We start from the raw sequence: 24,277 nt of genomic DNA on the forward strand, positions 1-24,277 counted from the left end.
ACTTAATGATTTCACACTACATTAACTCTGTAGATTAAAAAACAACTTCAAATAATCTGCATGTGATTACAACATTATGCACTATAATCAGCCTACTCTGGGCAAACAGGATGCATCTAAATATACACAAGTAGTTTCAGGATTTATCACATGAACATTTAGGTAATACTTCCTGACCACTTTATTGCTGTTACTATTATTTTTGACTGTGGGAATGCCAATACTGCAGTTGCAGCATAGCTGGGGGGCATCTAACCTAGATTTGCATAGATATTTTGGCTAGTGAAGGATAGTTAGCAGTCCCATGTAGCCTCTCAGGATAGACTGGTCTGCACCTGTAAGACTGGCACCTGAAGCTTACTCTGGTAGCCTGAAGCCAACACACCCTTCCTTGCCCTCTGTGTCTGCTACTGTGGAAGGAGGGTGTGAAAAGAAAAGAAAGAGGCCAGAAGAGGAATTTGTATTTTCATGCACTTTCCAGTCCTCCTGTGGCAGGGCTGAGCATCTCACAGTTTTTCTTACACCAAGTGTGAGTGACTCAAGACATGAAGCAAGATAAGAGTGTGGGCTATGCCCTCAAACCTCAAACTGTCCCTCTGATAGAGAAAAGAAAATAGCTGCCAGACTTCTTAGGGGTGGAGTAAGAGGTTGAGCCCAGAATACAGCACTGGGAGTGACTTCCCACCCCTGCTGTAAATGACAGCAGACCATCTCAAGTGTACATTTATGAAATTCCTCCGTAAATCCCTTAGAGCTCTTCCTAGAAAGCTCCTCCTGAACCCCCTGCCAGCTTCATGCCCGTTGTCTCTTCTCCTCCAGTTCCGTAGCGCACTTTTAGAACACAGCCGTGTCAATTTTCAACGAACTAACTTAATGCTGAATGACCTCAGCTCCTCTGGTCTCTTCTAGTGGAAGCAAAGCCTTCCTTTCCCTCCTTGTCCTTACAGCCTCTGCCTGCATCTTCTGCCACTTGAAATACACACTCCCACTTGCCAAACCCAGGAACAGCAGGATATGTACAACTGACAGAAGTCATAGTAGATGTATTTCCAATGAACTTTATACATATATTACTGGTAAATTTGCTGAAAGCAAAGTGAAACACAATGAAACTGCAGCACTCGTCAGATAAATGGTATTTTATTTTATTTTATTTTGGAGGAAAGGACTATGGTCTTTGATCAAAACCTTCCATCAGGATACAAAAGTTTCTCCAAAGGAAAGGCAGTTCTTCCTTAAGCTAGGCTGCTACAATTCTACCTTTCTGTCTGTTTGGGGTGTAAATTACACCCACCTGCTGCTAAGGGATGTAATAGCAAAAGCCATTTCTTCCCAATACCTCATCCACACTGATACACGTTTTTCACAACATTTCCTAACAGCTGGGAAATCTGATACAAAACTTAATACTAATATAACATTACGATTGAAGGTAAGGGAACTGGTACATCAGGGAATCAACATCCATATTTCTAAGAAAAAAAGAATTTGTTCATGTTTTAAGTAAAGTTTATTTCTTTTTTTTTCCTATTCCTTATTAGCAGTAAATATGAATGCACTATATTAAATTCACTGTCAGAAACTGTAACCATTTATGACTTTATTGTCCTATCCTGCAAACTTGCCTGGTAAGAACTTCAAAATGACAGCAATGAAAGAATCAAAATCTTCTAAAATAAACCATTATTCCATAAGCTACTGTAGTGATAGTCAATAGTATTTTAAAAATATGTTTTCTCCCAAAAGCCATTGTAATAAATAGTCAATAATACAACTGAGCCTTTTGCATTTGATGGGGTTACGGTGGAAGCATGCATGACTTTGTTCACTATTATGCTACATAGGATACAAATTATGATTAATGACTGAGTCACTTAGAGGTATAATTGTCAGAATTACAATACACTTCAAAAGAATAAAAGAAGTATTTTGGAATTACATAAATTATTGAATTGAAAGAAAACAGAGAGACCTAGCATGTGAACCTCAAGAACAGTTTCTGAAGTGCACAATAACCAACATGCACAACCAGGGTATTAGATTCAGAGACTGCCATTACTATAGGAATATTAAACAAAAAGCATGGCTATTATTGCATCTGTTTATATTATTCAAATTCTTTCAGCAGGGCTAAAACAAGCAGAAGTGAGCTTAACCTTTGTTTCACGTTGCTATTTCTCTTTATAAAGGTTGTCATGTAGCAACATGAAATTTGTCTGTGAAAAACTTAACTGTATGTTTTGCATCTTGGGGTTCTTACAAGGAACATAAACTCTTGCTTTGACGTAACGTAGAGCTAAGGATACATTCAGCCTAATACAGCTCACCAAAATGTGAACTACCAAGCTCTTCTAATTTAATTTTCAACTTTAACATGTCATTACTGTTAGGTTCTGTTTTTTAATATAAATATTAAAGATAAAAGAAACTGTTTTTACTGAAAAAGCACAGCCTTGTTACATAGAAGCTTATCTTTCACAACTTTACAATACAACAAGCTGCTGCTAGTGGTGTCAATGTATCTTTACCATCTTCCCTCCAGAGATTTTCTTTCTCTTTTCTTTTTCAAGTAACAACTGCCTGCAAAGTTTCTTTATCTGTAAACACCAAGAGCTAAATATCAGAAAAGATCAAGGCCCAAGTCTCCACTCAGATGTGCAAGAACTCTTGTTCTAATCGGCTGCACCTGCTTTTCTGGAAACTGAAGGTGACCTTTAATTTTAGAAGAAACCATGACAGTACTGCTGCTTTGAATTTGCTAAGTTCTTTGCAAGATGCAAAATTTAAGAAAACTCAGTATTTGTCAACCTATTAGTATATTTGTAAAAGTCCTTTCAGTAAAGGAGTTTCAGTATTTTCAGATTCCTTTTCAACATTAATGTCACTACATCAACCACTGACAAATTGAGTATTAGTATTAGAAGCAATACTGTCTTCTATATCCAGTCTTCAAAAGCACATGACACTTGGAATTTTAAGATAACCCCCTGAACATTATCAAAACAATAAAATTGTAAAAAGTTAAAGTTGCACAAAATGCCAAGACATCCAAACTGCCTTACCATCACTCTTGCTGAAATACTCTAATAGAAATCAAACTCTGGTGCTACCATCTCTACTCCCAATCAATCTCATAGCGTCTGTGATCACAAAGCATATAATAATTTAATCTTAAATCACATATGCCCCTGTTCAGAAAAACACAGACCTGGAAATAATCCATTTAGCCTCTTCTTTCTACACAGAATTACATGACAAAGAGTCACATTACCAAACAGAGACACAACATTTTGTGAGCATTACATCTTCAATATGGACCTGATCCCAAACACGTACCCCCAGTGAGGTCTTCAGAAGACCCATTTGAAGAGCACACAGCATACCTAGTGCATGACAGCCAAGCGTGACTAGCCAGAACAATAGAAACAAACTCCTTAATGCCTACATCATGAATTATATCAGAGCAATTATTAAACTACTCCTTGCAGCTTCAGTCTAAGACAATAGGAAAACAATTACAAAGTCTGATCAGAAATGAGAAACATATTCACCAGTGACACAACGGGCAGACCAGTACCAAAGCACTGTGACTAGCTCTTCTTGCTGGCATCAGGGACAATGAGATCTGCACGGAGGCAGTCCTAGCCCAATGAGACAGGTGATTTTCACCTTGTATTCCCAACTCAAGCCTAACATCCTCATGTGAATCTGTTCATTTTCATAATTCTCAGGTTTTCAGGAAGACAGAAAACCATCAGTCTTTGAAGCAGGATTTCCCTAACACAACTTTGGGATGCAAAATACTCTACTGATGTTGTTTGCAGTCAGTGGCCCTGAATAAAATGAAAGAACATAAGGACCGTAGCCTGCTGATGTTGGAGCTTCAAAATAATGTCCCTAAAATACCCAAGATGCTGAGCCTGAGGGCTGTCTCAGTGAGGTAGGGAAGCAGCCATCAAAATGAGTTTGGACGAAAGACATCATGCAGTTTCCACCTCCCCCTCAAAGATACAATCATTATCTGCATGTTCATCGTTAAGCAGGTGATGAATGGCAGAACAAGCAGAAATGGAGTACAAAATGCTTTAAATGTACTCAAAGCCCAAGTCAGGTGTGACTTTTGCATACTCCTTTTGAGAGCTACAGCAAAGAACTTACAGTGTTGTCTACGGGTGATCTGGTGAGACTGATTTCCTTGGCCAGCCACAAAGGTGGACTCCACAAGAAAAAGGAGCTACCCCACATCTCCCTACAGGACCTAGCAACGGGCTCTGGCTCACCGCAAATCTGAAGTCATCACCACTACAGCAGTCACTTTGCAATGTGTATATACTCAGCCTGCAAACAAAAGGTATAAAAGAATGCCCACTGGATACCACTGACATCTAAATTTAAGAACAAACCTGTTCCGCTTTCATAAGCTGAAGATGTGTCTGTATTTTTGTTCCTTGTTGATACTAGTAAAAAGAAAAAGGAAACACTGTAAAAGCATTTTCCTCCTGAAGTACAAGGAAATCATTATATGATGTTAGAGCTGGAAGTCTACCTGCCTCTCAATAAAAAAGAAAGGTGAGAAAAGATGCTGAAAGGTACAAAATGCACAGACTGGAAGGTGCCCAAACCGAGCCCAAAACAGCTCAGATCCCAAACAACCTGTTCCTAAGCTACTAAAAGGAAAAGGATGTCAAAAGTCAATGAGGGAAGAACAGGATTTGCTCACACCTCACACGCTCACCTTCAAAAGCGTTGTTCAAGACAAGGGGTGTAAAGAAGAGAACCATTCCAGCTCTCTGCTACACTAGTGCTGTTTATGGCAGCTCTCAAACTACACTGTCACAACTCCAGCTGAAGTCTAGAAGTTGAGGGAAATCCCTGGAAAACAGGCCTCTTTTTGGATGCTGGAAGGAAACTCAGAACTGGCTAAATGCCACTTTCGAATCTTTGAATGAATTTCGGGTCCTGACCATGTTGTGCCAAAATGCTTCTAGCCTTTTTAGGGTAAGCAATCAATTGCTACTTGTCAGATTGCAAGATATGAGTTGATACAAGAAAGTACATGACTGTACACATGGTGTTAGGAATTGCTGGGAGAGAGGCATGAGAAACAAGGGGATGCTGAAGCTCGTTGAACCTCTCTGAAGAAAGCCACATGGGAGAGCAAATCTGTCAAAACCCTGAAAACTGGAGAGAGCAAATGGCACTTCCTAATGTGCTAAGAGCTGGGGTTTGACCCATGGTGGGGATACTCTCCTGGATTGGACTCAGCTCAGCCATTACATCACAGGTGTGTTTAAGCTGAATTAGAATCTCCAGATACCTCGAGGTTATAACCAACCTGTCAAAACCTTCAGTTTATCTTAATAAGCCAGGCTTAAATCAGCACAGTCTAGGCGCCAACTCATAAGCGGAACAGCCAGGCCTGCCTCAGGGATGGGATGAGCATTTGACGGCAATTAACAGCATCAGCCATATAATTTTTACTTGTCACCACTAGTCTATCAGAGCTCCTGGCCACCAGCTCCTCCTAAGATGAATTCCAGAAGGTTTCAGGCATGAATACAGAGACGCAACCACCTTGAGAGCTTTCAGGTTTGAAACGGAGGCACCTATCAATGGATACACTATTATGGTTGGGCAATTATTAACTAGATGGGCTTCTGTATCACAGTTTTGGGTCCAGACACCATCAAGTCCACGCAAGTCTTGCTAAAGGCGTGAAAGTTCTGGGCCAGGAGAAAAAATAATCTTTCCACTTGCCTGAATATATGTGCACTTCATCTGATAATATTCAAATCTCTTTAGCTACATTATAATGAGGTTAAAGCAAGAAAAGATTTCCCCACCCCAAATATTACAAATGTCAGTAATGAGAACAGTAAAAATGTCACCACATGGAGAAAAAGAGTGAAATTAGCATATTTAGAGAAGTATTATACCCATGAGTGAAATAATGCAATCAGCTAGCTGCAAGATAAAGCTAATTTGGTTTCCAACAGTTTATCAACAATGCACTGCTCCTTTACATTAACAAATTTAAACAGCACCATATCCTGCAAACAAGAATAATTCACACAGAATATTACACTGTGTTAATTAAATAGCTGGAATAGAAAAGGTCAGGACATGACTGAAAGATGCGCATATGGGTTGTGAAGCCATGAAAAGATGAAGCGATTTCAAATCAAGCAATTAAAATGAATTATTTAAATCATGATTATGTCAGCAATAAATACACCTAGATTTTCCGAGCCTATTTTGACAGCTCCTTTCTTTTGTTGCTCTTTCTCAGAAATTTCTCTTTCTTGCTGACCCACACAAGTGAAAATATCTTTAAACCCATCATAAGATGGGGTGACTTGGACAAGTTATCAGAGTTATCCTGCTTATGTTCCAGTTTTCGTTTTACTACACAGCTAGTATGAGGCAAGTTTTGCAGTTAAAGGACACTGCAAAGCCCCACTTGCCTTATTTCTGGGTGGGCTTTCTGCCACTAGAACAACGAAGAAACACAACTACTACAGTTAATAGAAAAATGTTCAAAGAGATAAATATTTTTTCACTTTGTTTACTTCTGCAAATGACAGCACTTTTTCTTTGGCACAATGCCACTGAATCACTTAAATTATACTAGTAACATAGCCATTTTAAATTGAAAGATCATTTTGGCATGGGCTGAACTATGCTGAGGTGGTAATGTACAAAAAAGACCTAGTAAAACAGGGAATTAATCTTACTTGGAGCCCCAAACCCCTACTGGAAAATCCATCGGTCAGGACCATATCTGAATCTTGTCCTCTATTTTTTACAGCATTTTTGTCATTACAGTTGTACACGGCAAGCTCAAATTGGTTTGATACTATCCGTATATATGTGTGTCCATCCCATTATTTAATTGTGCATGACTTTTATTTTTCCTGGGGAATTTCCTTAACTTTTCTAGACAAAAATCTCATTTTCTTTTTGATCACAGTTCTGCTGACTTCAATGGGTAAAAATTCATTTTGCACCTTCAGTGCAACTTCTGATTCGGACCTCGGCCTAACCAACAGAGCTGTGTGGGCTGAACAAAATGCACGGTCCAAATGTCTGGGGAAGGATGTCACGGCAGCGTGTACCTGTGGCTGCAGACCCCTGGTGCTGGCAGCACCGTGGAGCCCGGCAGACACCCCACCTCCCTCCACGCCGCCGAGCGGCACCCAGAGCGGCACCCACGGCGGGTCTCAGGCCCGACCCGCTGCCCAGTGCTCCCCGGTCAGGCACATCGGTCGGGCCAGCCTCCAGACTTCTGGGCAGAACGCCTAAGCAAGCCAAACCGAAATACCCAATTTTTGCCGGGAAGATGAAGCATTGTGCAGCACACGAGCCATTAATTTTATGACACGCGCAGATGGCGGATATACAGATACCCACACAACCCAACGGCTCTGATATATACTTCAATCTTTTTAATGATAATAGTTTCTAATGAGCTTCGCGTAGCCCACATGACGGTATATTCACCCGAATTACTTTACCACGGATTTCAGCGCAGGCTGTAAAAAACTACTACTTTCCCCCCACGGTTCGGCCCACGGCTGCCCTGCATCCACCTCACCACAAGGACAATCTACTTCTCCCGTCAAAATGACGGAGAGCGCGGAGAAGCGCCGCGGCAGCGCTCACCGGCATGGCGGCCCCCGCGCCGGCTGAAGGGCCGGCTCGCCTCTGCCCCGGCCACCGCAGCGGGAACGGGCCGGCGGCCGGGGGGGACGTTTCGGAGGAGGAGCCGGAGCAGAGGCACGGCCGCCCCGCTCCCGCCCCCGCTTCGCCCCCTCCCCGCTCCCGCCCGCCGGCCCGCGGCCCAGCGGAGCCCGGCCGTGCTGCCGGGCCGGGCCTCGCCGCGCAGTCGGGCCCAGGACGGCAGCGCCCTCCGCAGCTGGAGGGGCCAGGAGCACCTACCCGGCGCGGGAGGACGGCGGCTGCCCGCCCCGGCCATGCTCCTCCGGCTCTTCCTCCGGGGCGGCTCTGGCGGGCTCCCCTCGGCGGCACCGCCCTCACTAACGGAGGGGGGAGCCCGGCCCGGGAGAGCGCCAGGCCCGCTGCACCCTGCCGCGCGGGGCGGAGCCGTGACGGCCGGGGCTGACGGTGGCCCCGAGGCAGGGGCTCCCCGACCCCGCCGGTGACACCCGGGGCCCCAGCGGCGCCTCCCACGGGCCGCCCCGCTCCTGCCCCGGAACCCCGCTCCCCGCTGGGCGGCGGCCTCCCCGCCCCGCACAGGCCCCGGCCGGCCGCCAGCGCGGCTCCCTCCCCGCGGGCGACGGGCCCGGCTCTCCTCCCTGGCGCCGCTTCCCTCCTCCCCTCGCCGGCGGAGGAAGGAGGCGGCCGCCGGCCGTCTCCGACCGCGCATGCGGCTGTGCTGGGCCGGGGCAGCGCCGCCGCGCTCGGGGGTTGAAGTGTGGGTGTCCCTGCCCCCGTCCCCTCCTCCCCGGCGGGCCCCCGCAGATGGGCTTGGGCTGGAGTAGCGCGGAGGAGCGGCAGCCCCTCCTGCCGCCGCCGCCGCAGCAGCAGCAACAGCGGCGGCGGCCGCAGCCGCGGGGGCCGGCGGGGGGCCCGGCGGTGCCGGTGCGGCGGCTGGCGCCCTTGGCGGGCCGCGTTTACGGGCGGCGGTGGCTGGTGCTGCTGCTCTTCTCGCTGCTGGGCTTCGCGCAGGGCCTGGTGTGGAACAGCTGGGGGCCCATCCAGAACTCGGCCCGCCTGGCCTTCGGCTTCAGCGGCTGGGACATCGCCCTGCTCGTCTTCTGGGGGCCTATCGGCTTCGCGCCCTGCTTCTTCTTCATGTGGCTCATGGACAAGAAGGGTGAGCGGGGCCGGGGGCGGCCGGGCCGGGGGGTCGAGACTCCCCACCCCACTCCTCGATGTCTTACCCCGGGCCCGTCGGGGACACCGTGGCGTGGACCCCGCGGTGAGGGGCGGTGTGGCAGCCCTGAGGCCAGGGGAGGGGGCGGCAGCCTCGGAGCTGGTGGCCTCGCTCGTCAAAAGGCATGAGTAATACTTTGAAGGCATCGTGGGTGTAATTTTCAGTACGCTGCTCAAACAAAGGCGCGTCCAATGCCACTCACAAGGATGGTACTTAAGCAGTTCCTAAAATTAAGAGGAATTATGGCCCCTCACACCGGGGCTGAGGGGTAGGTCTGGAGGAGATGTGCTCCCGGCTGTCATCGCCATGCTGTCATCGCCATGCCAGCATTTGACCTGGAGGTGGTCATGTTGTCCGGTAATGCTGGCTTCGCCATGCTGGCGTTTGACCTGGAGGTGGTCATGTTGTCCGGTTATGTGCTGTGAAACAAACACCCGCGTTGAGGTAATGCCAGTGCTTGGGGCAGTGGCTGTATCTTGAAAGAGATACTTTTATGTCTAAAAGCAGACTGGACCCAAAGGCTGTGGCTTGCTTTTAGTTGCACGAGGGTGGTGCAAAGACAGAGAACGTAAAACCAGAAGAGCTTCAGGGCTTCCGAAGATGAGTACAAGGGAGAGTTGCCCAATTTGTGTTCAGGCTGTTGCGTCTCGCTAGCCAGCTTCTGAAAAGGGTGTTTGTCGCTGGAGAGCTTCTCCAGGGCCTGTGCAGCTGGTCCGGGGTCACCTCTGACACTGCTCTGCCGTGTACCTGTGTTTGCAGATCTGAGCTTTTGGGCCTAAATCCACAGAAGCATTTAGTCTTTTAATTCCTGTTTAAACAGGCCTCTAAACAGGAGATAGGAGCCCACGTACCCTTGTGGCTCCTGTGTTAAGTGCTACCCATTCCATTTATTTAGGATTTAATAGCTGATTTGTGGTGCAGAAGGGGGAAAGTGAAGGCAGGCAGGTAGAAAAGTTGTAGCTGAGAAGGCCTGTGTCTTGAAATTGGAATTGCTTTTCCTAAAACTGAAGAGATGTTGGGGGAATAAAACCTATTGGGTTGAAGATATGTTCTCCAAATGAGTCCATGGTGGCTGTACAGCCAGTCTTCTCTCAAACAATTTTGATTTAAGTCAACAATGTCTTGTCTAGACTGCTGTGTAAGTGTTGTTAATTAGCTTAAAATTAAAGTAAGTTATTTTGTTTTGTACAGTGAAGACCATGACTCTGCTCATGATATGAAAGAAATAAAGCTAAACTTGAACCTGTGCTTGTAGAACCAAGTCTGTATTTTTATTTCTTCATTTTCTATGAAGTGGATTCTGAGCGATGCAAAAAAATATACTGGAAAAGTTTCAAAGTAACTCATGGGAGAAGTAACATTAGTGTTTTGTTGTTTCTTTAATGTGATTAGTAATGTAGTTGCTGGATTTCTTTTCACATGTAGCTTGTTTTAATGAGAATATATACACAGATGTTTTCCTCATTACTTTAACTGATTGCTTGGGTGTATTTTGTTTGGTTGATTTCCATGTTCATCGGAGATATTGATATGAACTACTCCTTTGCTCTTATTTTTTTTCTTTCCTTGTTGAGAAAATTTTGGTTGCTAGCTTAAATAGAACATCTCAACTCATTGGCTTTATGCATAAGGAGTACATAAGGGCTCTGGAGCATGTTCTTTGCACAGCAGCAGATTTTGTGAGGGCCTTGTTGTATTTTGCGCTCTTTTCTGAGTCTGGGTAATTCCCACAGAGGATGTGGTGCTGTTCACTTTGGAAGTGATGGTGGAGTCCTGCCACTTAGTTTCTTGTGGAGCAAAGGGGAGCCCAGACTCGCCCGTTGGGCACACTTCCACCGGAGGCACATTGCCGGGTCTTATCTACCTTTGGGGTACGTGTGTTCTGGAAGGAGCATGACTCTACTTCTGTAAAATTAGTTGGATCTGACCTCGCAAAGGCAGTATTCCACTTTGCTTAGGGGTACAAATGCCGCTTGTTACACCAAATTTACTCTCTGTACCAAAAATGTAGAGAAATGGCACCATTTGCTCTGGCTTCAATCATCTGTGTTGGAGTTAGCTAGTAAAGGAACTGTCAGGAGAAAAATGTGAAATGTCAGTGTGTAAAACCTGGCATGTATTGGAAGTATGACACTGTAGATGATGCATGTCAGAATTTGAGAGGAGATTCTGCTGTTTGTGAAGTACAGGACTATCTATCAGGGGTGTATTCAACTGATATTGGTAAGTAGCTGCTTGCTGTCAGTTAAGTCTGATTTTGTGTTATGATGCTTCAGGCGAAGTCCAGAAGTATTTGTCTTTTTGGTTTTTAGTTGATCATTTTAGCATGTAGTTTGAAACATAAACCTGTTTCCATACCGGACTTCTCTCTTGTATTATTTGCACACCCATTTCTTATTTCAGTACTGCTTAGAAGGGTTTGGTAATTATTTTTTTTTTCCTTTTAACTAATTAGAAGTTGAAAGATTAAATATTCAGCAATAAGCATGTTGATAATCCTGCTTGGAAGAAGCCTTTCTTGGGCTGTGTGATTCAGTTCCATCACAGCTTCTGAGAGATGTGTGGGGTCTTCTGAGAAGAGAGGACAGCAGTGTTTATTTTTAGTAAAAGGTATGCCAAATAAGCTCCAAATAACCTGTTCTTCAGTTCTGTGTAGAAGGGATTTAGGATGGAAAAACTACATTTTTTTCTTTTCTGACCTCAAAAGTTTTCTTGGCCTTTGTGACCTTTTCTCACCTGGCCTGCTAAGTGTCTGTCTTGCATTTTTTGTGGGGATCTCTTTGCAGCTGATACTGGCAACGCAGCTGGAGAATGGCAGGAGTATATGGGCTGGGAAAGGTGTGTGGGTGGTGTCACTTTTGGCTCCCTGGGGAGTTTCTGCAGAAGATACTACGGGCAACTGTACACCTCCCCCAAGGACTCTGGACTCTGATGACCCAAGAAATGGGTGTTGGTGTCAGAAGCAGCATGACAAACAGTCTTGGTTGGCTTTAGCCCATGCATCTGTGGATCTATATGGATTTCATTTTTTATGAAATTGAGGGTGAATTTTCATCAAGAGGATAGTGATGGTCTTAAGAAGGCTGCAATTTGAAAAAAAAAAAATCTTACTTGAAGGTCTGAACAGACTCAGAAGGAATAGGCATTTTTTGAAGGCTGTTAACACTGAATTTTAAAGGGTCTTTGAGTCATTGAAGGAAGCCTGGATTTAGCTGATGTTTCTGTAGGGCGTGTAAATTGAAAGCTAGTTTGTATTTTTTTGCTGAGCTATTGTTGTTCTCAAAAATACATTTGTTTTCAGGCGCTTAGCAAGGTTCATGTATCACAACTGGAAATTCTTCTTTAGGGAGCAAGCCCTGTTCCTGTTGCTGTCTCCCAGGTTCGTCTTGCAGAATGGAGACTTCTCCCGTTCTGCTTTTCCTTGGGAGCCCTGGGGAGCTTTCCATACTCATTGGCTGGGTGCTGTAATGGGGACAGTGGTGGCATTTGTAACATTTCCTAGCCCTGTTCTGGATGGGTGCATGTTGAAAATCAGGAATTACATTTGTGTGCATTATTTTTGAGTGTGCCATTTTGAAGCAGGTTTGAAAAAACTTTTGTGTTAAGTAGAATTACAAGTGTTGTCTTGGTTGTTTGGTTTCATAGTGAAGAAAGGTTAAAAGATGGTGTGCTGTAGAGCTACATGTGTCTTATCTGCTGGTGCATTTTCTTTAGCAATAGGATTAGAGAGTCCTTGTTTAAATTATAATTACCTTCAGAAATTCAATAAGACTGAAATTAAATGGGAAATTACTTCAGTGTGGCATTGGATGGACCCTTGTTGTTTACGTGATTAAAATTAGCTACAATTAGTCACATGATGCTCGAGTGTTTATGAATGTTTTGTGCCTTGAGTGTTTCATTTCCTGGGAATTGTAAATATAAGCATACAGAACTGTTAGGATGTTTATATATCTAACTCCAAATAGAAAGCTTACGTACTTCCATGGATCTGGCATCTGGTTCACGCTTTTCCTTTTTTTTTTTTTTTTTTTTTATTGGTTAGGCTCATCTTACAAAGCGAGACCTAGGTGCAGTATATAATGTTAGTCTTCATTAGGTTCCCATATAAGCAAGAAGAGGCAACGAAGAATGAAATGCTTTATGATAATTTACATTAAACAAATTGAATAGAATGGTGATATTTTTCATTTATTTTTGGAATACAGTGAACACAGTTTTGTATTGAGTTTGAAGAAATGTGACACATTACTTGTAAAAGTGAAATGTAATCTATTTCTTAGTGCTTTTTTATAAAATGATATATGCCTACATGGGTTGCATAGATATTCTTAGTAACTTTATTTTGCTGAAATTAAATTTACATAGCGTTGTTATCCTAGTGATTAAATTATGAAGTAGAGAGAAAACTTAAATAATCAGATTTTGGTTTTTAATGGAGATTGGCTTGTCTATTGAAGGCATGAATATCAAATGCTTGATTTCATTGCTGTCTCCTAAATTATGCTTCTTGGTTTCCCTCTCGAAGACATTTGATAGTTCTTATCTCTCCCACCTGGGAATTTTGAGGTTAAATCCTTTAATACAGTTTGACAAAATAGTCATGAATATTGAGCATAAGTACTAAATCAGGCCTTACTAATATAAAAATGTCTTAACAACTATTGTCTGTACAAAATAAACTACACATGATGCGTAAAGAGAATTCTGCATAGCAGCTTTCATGTTTGAAGTTCTCAAATTGTCACTTTGTGTTGCATGCATGGAAAAACTGATTTTATGTCCAGGGGATCTTTTTACTCCTCTAACTCTCATCTAGGGTCATTGGAACAGAAGGCAGATGACTTAAGGTGAATTTGTTTTCCCTCTAGATTTTCATCTATGAGGTGTTTGTGCAATGCCTTTGGTTTTATTTTGAGAGATGTGTAGGTGGGTACACAGAGCATAGAGGAAGCAGGTGGTTGTACCAGAAGTCAGTGGAAACATGAATGGTCAAATGAAGCCAACAGATGGGTGAGACTTTATTTCTCTTAAGTGTTTCCATTGCACTTGGTCTCTCAGGGTCCTTGTCTGACAGCCTGAATGACAGACAGTGTAGCAGTAAATATAAATTGGAGTATGTTACTAGTAACTTAGAAAAACTGCAGCAAGTCTAGTTGGTGATAGGTATCACTGTGGGTATAGGTGGACAGTGGCACTCACAGGAACACGCAGAGTTTTTAATGGAAGTATTCATAGTTCTTTTGTGCCCCAAGCAATCATAAACATGTGGGGTTTTGGTTAACAGAAAGACAAAAATAGGCAAATCATGAACCTTTAAAGTCTTGTGAGTTTTCACCTTGTGGCAAAGAAACAGATTTTCAGCTCCTCTTTGTCATGATCTCAGAAATAGGCTTTTCTTATCTCAGATGCATGACAGCAAAATATGTGGCCAATATTTCAAAATGACCAATTCACAGGTCAACTTCAAGTGTGAGCCTGAGCTGAAGATGCTTAGGATAAGTCTCAGTGTAAGGCTGTAAGACTTTAATTTAATTCGGTGAGATCAAGCTATAAAGGGATTTACACACTTCAACAATAGAAAAAAATTATACAGACATTATGGTTTTGGTGGATTAGTACAGCCTACAGGAAAGAAACACTGATGGGAAAACTACAGGTACGACAATGCGGGTAGAATGGCAAGGAGCCAGTGAGAAGGGAAAGTGTGGTGTTTCTGGCGCTCGACTGAAGTACACTGGGATTACAGGGAGTAGTTTTATTATAAACAACTGATTCTACTCAGTAGCATTTATGGTAATGGAAAAGGTCTTGTTAACAAGAGCAGCAGAAGGCTCTCTCAGATGTAATGAAAGCTAAGTGTGAATTTAGTGCTTCAGTTTAAAAAAAAAAAGGGGGGGGGGCAGGGCAGGGAAGAGAACGCCTTGACTCATGAAGTGAAATCTGTATGTATTTGGTGAAAAGGCAAGTGATTGATGCACTTCAACCAAATGTAAAAAAAAGTTTGAAGGAAAATACCTGTTTTACTCCAGTCTATTCTGTTCCGTCCTGTGGACATCCTCTACTGCAAGCTGTGAGTGATGCGTATTTCATTGTCTTATAAGGGATACTGATCCATACCTATCAGATTCCATGAACAGGATTAATTTTCCTCAGCTAACACTAACAAATCTTGGACGAAATGACATGAAGTGTTGTTTTTCATTTGAAAAGATGAAAGAAGCAATTAGAGAGCTGAATATAGGTAAATCCCACTAGAGCAGATATTTGATCAGCTTGATTTTATAAAACTTTATTTTGATTTGTTGCTGGTGTGTGTGTTTGTATAGACATACTTTTCCTCTATGCCATCAGAAGAAAAGAAAAAAGAAGTCTGAATGTAACTTATCTTTTGTTGCTTAATTTTATATACTGCGGCTGCATGAAAGTCCACAGGGCATTTACGCAAGTTCCTGCAGAAGTGAGTTATGTATCTCTAATATTCTTATTAGACAATAGATTGGCCCATGCTTACTGGAGTCAGGCATGCTGCGAGAGACCACTTGAGATACACAGAGCGATTAGCAGCATAGAGTGGTTTAACTAGCATCTGACGAGTTGTATTAAGTTGATGCCACTATGATTCATCATGGCAATACTAGCTTGATTGTTAGCAGCACTTCCCATACCTCCTGATGGGCCAGGTTGAGTTGAAAGCATCAATCATGACTGTAAGCAGATATCCTCTTCTGGAGCTAGTTCTTTATGTTAGATGATATCACTCCCTGTCTCTTGCTTTGTACCATATCTCCACAGACTTGGAACTTTATACTGCTACCCTTGACGCAATTGCTGTACTTTTTGCACACTTCTTTGAGCTGCAGCGGTGATGCTAGGACAGCTCTTTGAAACACCACATACTAAAGAACATCAGGAAATTGCATGCTGGAGTTAAAACACCTTTTTCATGATGGAAAGTAAAATCCTAATGTGTTTGCGTAGCTCATGTGGGAATAGTAATAGCCATGTTATCTGAGGATAACGTTATCTTGAGGCTTTGGAGCACTAAGCATACAGGCACAGTGAGCGTGGGTATGTAACTTGCTATATACCTTGATGTTGACAAACTGATGAATAGGGGAAATCATTTACCAGTGTAAAATATGATCCCTTACTTTTATTATGCGGCTGCTAACACAAGCAGAGTTAAAGCACTTAAGCATCCCAGAACTGGGTCAGGACACAGCTCCAGCTAGGAAGATACTTTGTCAGCAGTAGCTTTTAGAAGTTGACTACAGAGAGTATAATACTAGGGCAGCTATGCACTGATATCTCCCCTGTTGTATGCTCATGTATTTTTACTAACCCTCGTAACTTCTTGATCCAAATTCTTCCTAATCTGACTAAGCAGTCAGCTCTTCTCTATCTGCTGCCTCACCTGTGTGTCTCCTTGCTGTTGTGGTGTGCTGATCTTGTCCTTCCATTTCCCTCTGTCCTACTCCTCCTGCTTGTTGAGAAGTTGGATGCTAGAAGCTCAGGACTCAAAGCAGTGAGAGCAGATGTGGGAAAAGCCCTTGGATAGGTGGGAAGAGACTGAGGGGAGAGTATGGAACAAGGTAGTGTGTGAAGCATGGGAGTCATGGATGCAGAAACAGGATTTGGAGCTGAAGGGCAGGGAGTGGTGGGGATGGGAGAGGTGGAAGAAGGAGATAAGTAGGAGGCACAGGGAAAAGGATGCTAAGTGAGCAAAAGGCAGTAGTAAATGTGACTTAGGTAGCCAGTAGCAAATACTGAGGATGATGGGTGCCTGCATCCCTCCTGGGTTGCATGTGCAGCATGCTGGCTGCAGATCAGCAAACAGCTTTTGTGAACTGGCTTGAGGAGTGCTTTTCAAACCAGGAGCTGGGAGGTCTGTTTGAATGTGGTTGACCTTTTTGCCTGTTCTTAAAACCAACAAGGTCCCAGTCTTTTCTCTGCACAATGCAACCTCTAACTCTGCCTGGCAGTGCCCCATGTCAGCTGGGGACTGTGTTGGCCCTTCCTTCACCCTCCCTTCCCCGAGGTGCCCTGAGCCACAGCCAGCCCGCCCCCCGCGGGGCTCCCCTGGTGCTGCTGATGCAGAGGAGGGTGCCTGTTCTTCTTGTATGGGTTTGGCGGCAATGGATGTCTGGCTTCGTGATCTAGACACCAGCAGCGGGATGCTGGGTTGGATGTGGCTTCTCTGGCTGGTGTCTCTCCCCTTCTGGAAAGCCTTGTGGAACAGGACAGAAACAGCTAAAATACAATTACATTGTACACTGCTTTGCTGCATTTTAAAAACATGTAAATTTTGCCAATCTCCTTTCTTATAGTAGTTTTTAAGAGTGTGGCAACTGTGCTACATAAAAGTAGCTGGTGCTGTCTTCTGTAACAGAAACGACAACAATGACTCTGCTGTTATGGAAGTCCCTTGGGCTTTCTCATAGACTTGTATTATGGAAGTAGTAAAGTACTTAAGAAAGTTGTATTGCATTTGTTTCGCTAGCTGTATGTTTGTACTGTATTTATAATTCCTAGCCATTAGTTTATAATTCTGTTAAAGAGAAAAAAGACATCAGGGTTTGGCCTTCAAAAGCTGAAAGGAAAACTGGTCTGTTTCCTTTAAAACATTAATATGATACTGTTTGGTTTTTTTTTTTTTTTCCCTATCAGAATAAACAAAGTATGAACAAAGAAAGAGTGTTTTCATTTGGTAATGCTGAACTAACCCAACTTTACTGCTTTCTAAATTCTAGTAACACATTACCATTGAAAAACAAAACAAACTTTATTCATTGTTCTTGGCTGATGTTTGTAGGAGTTAGTTTCATGTTATGTTTTAGGAGTGAAAAACAAGTCTGGAGTACCTGCAAAAATGAGGTACATTACTTGTTAATAAAATTTGTTTACTTTCTGCATTGTGAATTTCTACTTATGCTTTTGTAGTTTTGTGGGTTTTTTTTCTGGTAAGAAGTGCTCTGCTTGTGAGAGAGGAGCCATGTAAAATGGGTATTTACTTGCCTCAACAGAGCTGAAGAAGTTGGTAGTACATAACACAGGTCCTGAAATAACGTTCCCTGTTGTGAAAATCTATAGTCTGACATTGATATGAACCAAATATTTTTGTTTGGCAAACATTTGTTTAAAAACACCTAAACCCCCCAAAACCAAGGTCAGTGCTGAGATGAGCAGAAGTAAATTTAAGAAACATGATGTTTTGGTAATTCTCTGTTAGAATATTTTGGAGTTTTTCTTGGAGAATATTGTTTGAATTGTCCCACTGGCGACCCAGTATAGCTTCCAACTTCCTCAAAAGCTACAAATTAAGCTTTCTCATGCAGACTTGTAGTAGAGAGGATCTTTAGATTTTTCCTCTTTTTTAAAAGCTGCAGATCCATATGACTCATCCTGAGAGAGTAATGTGTTTTGAAAGTGAGAGGTCTTCTGATTTTTGCAGCTTGCTGATGTTTTTCTGGAATACAGAATGTCAAGTACAATTACAAACTTTTTTTTTTTTTTAAAATGAGTGCCGCCCCCTTTGAATATTTGAGAAAGGTGGAGTTGTTAATTTTGAGTTAATCATGTGAACCTAAAAAAATTGATCAGGAGTCTTAAAAAAATGTAACTATGATGAACTAACTTAAATGAGTTTAGAACTCATTACAGTGCTGCAAAGGGTGTCTTTTAGGGTGAACTGTGTGCCCTAAACTGTGCCAGGTGCTTTTTAATGTTAAACTAACACTGCAACTTTTCACACAAAGGAAAATTAAAAGCTCACTCCACAGCCTTTCCTAAAAGTCACAAAACCCACATGGATGTTGCATCGATGAGACTCTTATGGCTCTTTTTTTTTTTTTTCCCTCAGCTCACAGCAGGGGTAGTAAAAAGGAAAAACTTGGCAGCTGGTGTCCTACTTAGTGGATGCACTAGGAAGTATTTAGTGTAGCTGCCAATCCTTGCTGCATGGCTGCTTCTTGACGCTCTGTCGCAGCAAAGCAAAATGCCTCTGTGTTTCTTAAAATGAGGAATTTCACACACCATTGGGTAGCGTGGGCAAGTACTACCAAGATAATGACAGAACGTCTTCCCTGATAGATGTGTACAAGACGGATTGTTTTTCCTCTCTGTCACCACAGGTAAGGATCTGTAGTTAGCTGTGTGGGAATTAAGCCTGCTGTGCAATCGGAAGCCCTTAAAATGAGTGGGAAAAGAAAAAGCTTCCTTCCCGTTGTTTGGTACTGAAAGGCCTTGAGTTGTCAGTGTTCGTCCACAAATACAACAGCAAGAGCTACAGCAAAGGTTTGTTGTCTTCTGCTTTCTCTTGGCTTGTTAATGAGCATCTGTAGTTTAGCTTCAAAATTAATGAAGAGGTTTAGTCCCTGACTGCATTACTAGCTATTTTTGTCAGTTGCTCTGCATCTCTGTATGTATACACTAGCACACACATACACACACACATGCTCCATTACGTAGTCTTTCAGTTTATCAAATGGCAACGATGAATTAAATGTTTCACCTGGATCTTCATATTTCAGTAAACGCTGGAGCTGAGAGTAGAAAGCAGGTGCCTGAGGTGAAGGAAGGAAGAACAACTCTTACAAGTGTTTGTATATTGATTTCACAGATTTAGTAAGCACTGGAACACGTCTTTGTTTTATCCCAGTGCTGCACTGACCCCAGGTGAAGAGGCCTGATCTACTAACCTTTCTAATACTAATGGTAAGAGTGGCTCCTATTTCCATGTGTTTATAGCCCGAATAAACAAGGCAGAGGAGAGGGTGAAGAGAGAAATTAAGTTGAAGATAAGCGGATGGCCCAGTTTCATAAGACATGTCAAGAGATGCAGGTCCCGCTGCCCCAGACCAGTGTTCTCTTCTCTCAGAGGCGTTCTACAAGCGTTACGAGAGGGTCATTGCGCTTGAATTAGTTGGTGATAAAATGGATGCTCTCTGCAGTAAAATATATGATATCAATAAACAGCTAGGATAATTGGTATCCTTTGAAGCCAAGAAACATGGTATTAAAGAATAGGAGATATTTTAGTAAAGAGCCTAAAACTGATTCTAGTATCAGCATTTTGATCTTCAGGCAAATACCATGCAACTCAGCGCTTTGTTTATCTGTTCAGGTAAAATGTCAGTCTCTGGATTGATAAATTAAATTTACAACACACTTAGAAACTTGCAATGCAGATTTTTAATCTGCATCTTTTGCCATTTGTTTTTCCATTGTTGATGTTAAACTGTTAGGATGCTTCAAAATCCTTAACTGACATATGGAAGGAAACTTCAATACTTGTAAACTACTTTTCTATTTATCCAATAGATCAGATTAAGCCTGTTCAGTTTTTGAGATCGAGACTTTTTTTATAGTACCAAACTTTTAAACTGCTGCATGAACTCTGAATAATAAGTGTATTTACAGGTACAGTCTAGCACCAATTGTGGTTAAATCCATGGTAGTAGAGCCAAATCTGTAAAACACCATAGAAGAACTTGGGTCTTTAAGTTTCTAATAAGCGTAGAGGAGTAGCGAGGTAGAGGATTAAGCTATACTTCTTGACATATTTTTAGAGGTTGATTATGTGCTTGCTTAATATGCTGGGAGAGTGTTAAACCAGGATGGGTCCACTGATCACATTGGCTTGACCTCATTCATGCAAATGAGACAAAAGCACCATGGAGCCTCCTGAAATAGTTGTGATAGCTTGTTATTCCTTCTAACAGGTGTAGTCAAATCCTTCTATCTAGAGTAAAGAGAAAAATAAAGATTTTTAATATGCTTTAACGAATGTTAAGGGTGGAGGGGAAGGAGGGATACTATGAAACAAGAGTATTTACAATACAAACTAGAAGTGAGAGGTGCCCTTAGAGTGTGAATACTTAAATGTCTTGGTTTCCTTACAGTCAGGATGCACATAGAGAAGGATGCAGCAGCTTGGGAATTGCGGAGTGGTTGTGTGATTGTCATAATAATTCTCAATTGCATTATATTTAGCTTTGCTTCTCACAATTATGTCCTAACAGCTTCCTTATCTGTTTTAGTTGTTACACGTGTTCAGTCATTTCCCTCGATGAGTGTCTTCTCTCTGAAAGACTTGGCTGGCTAAATTTTGTGCTTTGAGTCTCTTAGTTATATTGGGATTTTTTACAAGACTCTTAACTAACCTCAAAATCTGGGAGTGATGCTGTTCTTACAAGGACTGACATGATGGCGTTTATGCAGAGAATATGATTTTCATCTGAGAGTTACACTGAAAAAAGGTGGGGACCAGTGCTAGCCCTTATTTTTTCATTCTTGCACACAGCCTTGCTGTGTGTGTTCCATCAAGTGCTAGCAGCAGAAATAACTTTATCTTTGGGTCAGGTCTGGTCCCTGGCATCAGTCTTTCTTCCTCATTGGCAAGGATTTCCCTGGGGGTTCCCCCGCATCACTGGTGATGACACTTCTGGGGTATTGGCTCTTCCAAATTTCTGACCCTGACTAGAAAGTCTGTATCAAACCACAGGAACTAAAAGTTGATGTTGCTGTGTTTATATGTACAAAGTTTGTTTTCTCTAATTTAAATTTTTCGAATAAAATAATTTATATGAAATTTCGAACTCCTCCTTGTAGCCTGGGTATTGACTGGGCAGCAGTTGCTGATGGATTCTGTTACAACAGCTGTAAGATACAGAGAAGTTGCCCCTCTGAATATCATTACCTCCTACATCTACATTTCAAGAGGTTTCTAGTATGTATTTTGTCTGGGGATCTCAATCTGCCTCCTGTTTATGTCAGATGGAAATAGGAGCACTGTTTAGTGGAATCTCCCTTGCCCTGCAGTCCTCCACTGAAAGGTGGAACTGGGCTGTGTTGTGGGATTCATACTGGAAAAGGTCTGCTTTTTTGTATGTCCCAGATAAGACTGGGGGTTGAAATGTAGCTTTGGGTCTACTTTATTTCAGATGGGTCCTATACGATAGGGTTTGGTTCTTACTGTTTGATGCCAGAAGGATGCTGTGACCTGTCTTGCAGAATGCTTAAATTGAGTTTGCTTCATTTTCAATCAGAAAAAAAATACTCCAGTCCCAAACCTTTTCAGCTGAAATTTAGATGCTGTTTTGGTAGTGCCACATAGAGCCAGAGGAACAGATGGAAACAATTGATTTCATTTTGTTTTAAAAACACAGCTTATGAAAGATGGGGCAATAGCAGAAACATCACCATCATATAGCCAAAGAGAAAGGGAGACCCAGGCTGTGCTTAATAGCACCCTACAATTTCTTGGCCATCAAACTAGGAGTAATTTTTGGTTTGCTACATATGACCTGGTACTTGTTCTCTCTTGCACGCAGTCTTTGTATTTGGTTCCCAGTTTTTCTTGCTTCCGAGTGTGGTTGATGCTATTCTTGAGAATGTATTTTCCATTGAGTTTCCAAACAAAATTTATGTTCCTCTGCAATCAGGTGCTTTTGAGGAATCTGAGGCAGGCCTGATATATTGATTTTTTTTTTTTCAAGTTTGTTCAGTGTATTAGCAGAAAGATTGGGACCACATCTCAGCTATGAAGTCTGTTTACATTTGTGAAAAGTTTCTTTTCTTTTGAGAATTGTCTGGCTTGGTGTGAGGATGCTTGTTCTGGAAGAGGATTGTTGCTTATCCTCCTTAATGACAGTAATCAATTCGGCTGAGTGCAGGCACAACAGAAGTTTTGTTCGCTGTTTATTAGAAAGGTAGCAATTTTGTTAAAAATTTTAATCATGACAGAGATAACTGATCTTTTGAGAGTAAATGGCACAGCTATCAGTATAATTTTGCTAGAAATACATTTGAAATACAAAGACTTATGGAGCAGTAGATGATGATGAAAGAGGAAGTTCTGTGCCGAGCTTTCAGGATTCCCTGACGAAGTGAAGTGTTTCATCAAGCTTTTGTTTTATCATGGCTAAATGTAAAGCCTTGCATTAAGGAGGAAGAGAAGCAGACCCATCCTACAAAACCGAGAATTGGTATCCGGTAAAGAAATCAGTTTAAAAAAAGATACTTGAACAATAAGGAGGGTGTTTAGACAAAAGACCAAACCAGTTCCAGGACCAAAGAAAAATTGTGAGACTTGGAGCTCAGTGCTTTGCTTACTGAAACCAAAAGTAAAGGTTCCTTTTTTTTGGTTAATTTCATAGAAGGAAAAATGCAAGAGCCTGTGCTTTGTTTTGTCAAGAAAGGCAAAACAGTGATTTGTTTGAAAAATGAATTTGCTTTAAATTGGAATGAAAAGCCCAGTTTAACAGTGAATTGTTGGAACAGCTGTTGAAATTGGAGAGACTTCCATTTCCTAGTCTGTGTGGATCAAGACAGGATTTTATATTTTTGGTTTTTAGCTAGGTGTGGTTTAGCTAAAATAGTAGTTGGGCCGTTAAAGCAAATGCTCTCAGTTCAGTGTCAGAAGGGACTGTTCTTACTTCCAGCCTGGTCTTTAAAAGCTGTGAAAATGTGCGGCAAGCTGATGTCACTTGTTTCTAATTAGAGCTTTGTTGTATTCTGTATTTGTGAGGACTGATTTTAGTATCTGCAGCAGAAGGAGGGAAACCCATGCCAGGCGGAGGGCTGAATCCAGTGGCCTTTCTGGCCAGACTTCCATTAATCTTAGCAGAAAGGTGAAAACTGTGCTGCATATCCAACTGGAATTTCTTCCTAAGATGGGTGCTGCATTAGGAGGAGGAGGAGAGGAAATAAACCCAAACGATATCTGCCGTTTGTGTGATGCTCTGGACTAGAAGCGTGTTGCTCTCTGTGGGTGTGTAGCCGCAGCTGGGGAGCCGGGGGTGCGCTGGCCTCAGCCGGGGGGATGCACAGGCTGTTTGCTGCCACTAGACAGTAGAAGTAGAAACTTCTACTTCTCGACACAACGACAATTTTGTCCTGAATGTGTGTTTTGTGTGAGTAGGGGTTTGTTTTTTACAGTCTGTCAGTCATGTGTTTTATGATGTTTTGTCATGATGGGTGACTGACAGGTGAGGGAAGGAATGGTCGTATTTCTCAAAAGCTTACAAAAGCATTAAACAGTTGTTAATAATGTCCTCTTTCTGAATGACAAATGATAATGTATAAATAGTTGGAACGAGGAGTTCATTGTAGCTGTTACAACATCTTTTATTAAGCTTCTTATTAAACTGGGCATAATAAATCACTTTCTGGGTTACAAGTCTGTAATGCGATGTGGGGATGGGGAAATGCATTTTCTTTTCATCTACTTTAAGCAGCATCTTGAAAGTAAGGCATGCTGGAAGGGTTGTGGGGGATGCATGTTGCATGCTATGGCGTGACGTTGGTGCGAGGGAGCTGCCGAGCAGCTGGGTGCCACTGGCAGCCCCTGCCTCCCGCTTGAGGGTGAGCCCACGTCAC

The 24,277-nt window shown here is 42.5% G+C and overlaps 2 protein-coding genes across 4 annotated transcripts in view; one reads left to right on the top strand and one right to left on the bottom strand.

Annotated features, from left to right (window-relative positions):
* HSPBAP1 (HSPB1 associated protein 1) overlaps positions 1-8,386 on the bottom strand; it is a 38,094-nt gene extending 29,708 nt beyond the window's left edge. For all 3 annotated transcript variants that reach the window (XM_056348039.1, XM_056348038.1, XM_056348036.1), the window contains exon 1: positions 7,939-8,386. In XM_056348039.1, coding sequence (XP_056204014.1) covers positions 7,939-8,386 — 448 coding nt within the window. The remainder of the gene's footprint in view (positions 1-7,938) is intronic.
* Positions 8,387-8,481: 95 nt separating this feature from the next.
* Positions 8,482-24,277, top strand: part of SLC49A4 (solute carrier family 49 member 4) — a 74,200-nt gene continuing 58,404 nt past the window's right edge. The window contains exon 1 of the mRNA XM_056348040.1: positions 8,482-8,836. Within this exon, the coding sequence (XP_056204015.1) occupies positions 8,482-8,836 (355 nt within the window). The remainder of the gene's footprint in view (positions 8,837-24,277) is intronic.

Source organism: Falco biarmicus, chromosome 8 (genome assembly GCF_023638135.1).
Source record: "Falco biarmicus isolate bFalBia1 chromosome 8, bFalBia1.pri, whole genome shotgun sequence".
In the NCBI taxonomy this organism is placed as follows: domain Eukaryota; kingdom Metazoa; phylum Chordata; class Aves; order Falconiformes; family Falconidae; genus Falco; species Falco biarmicus.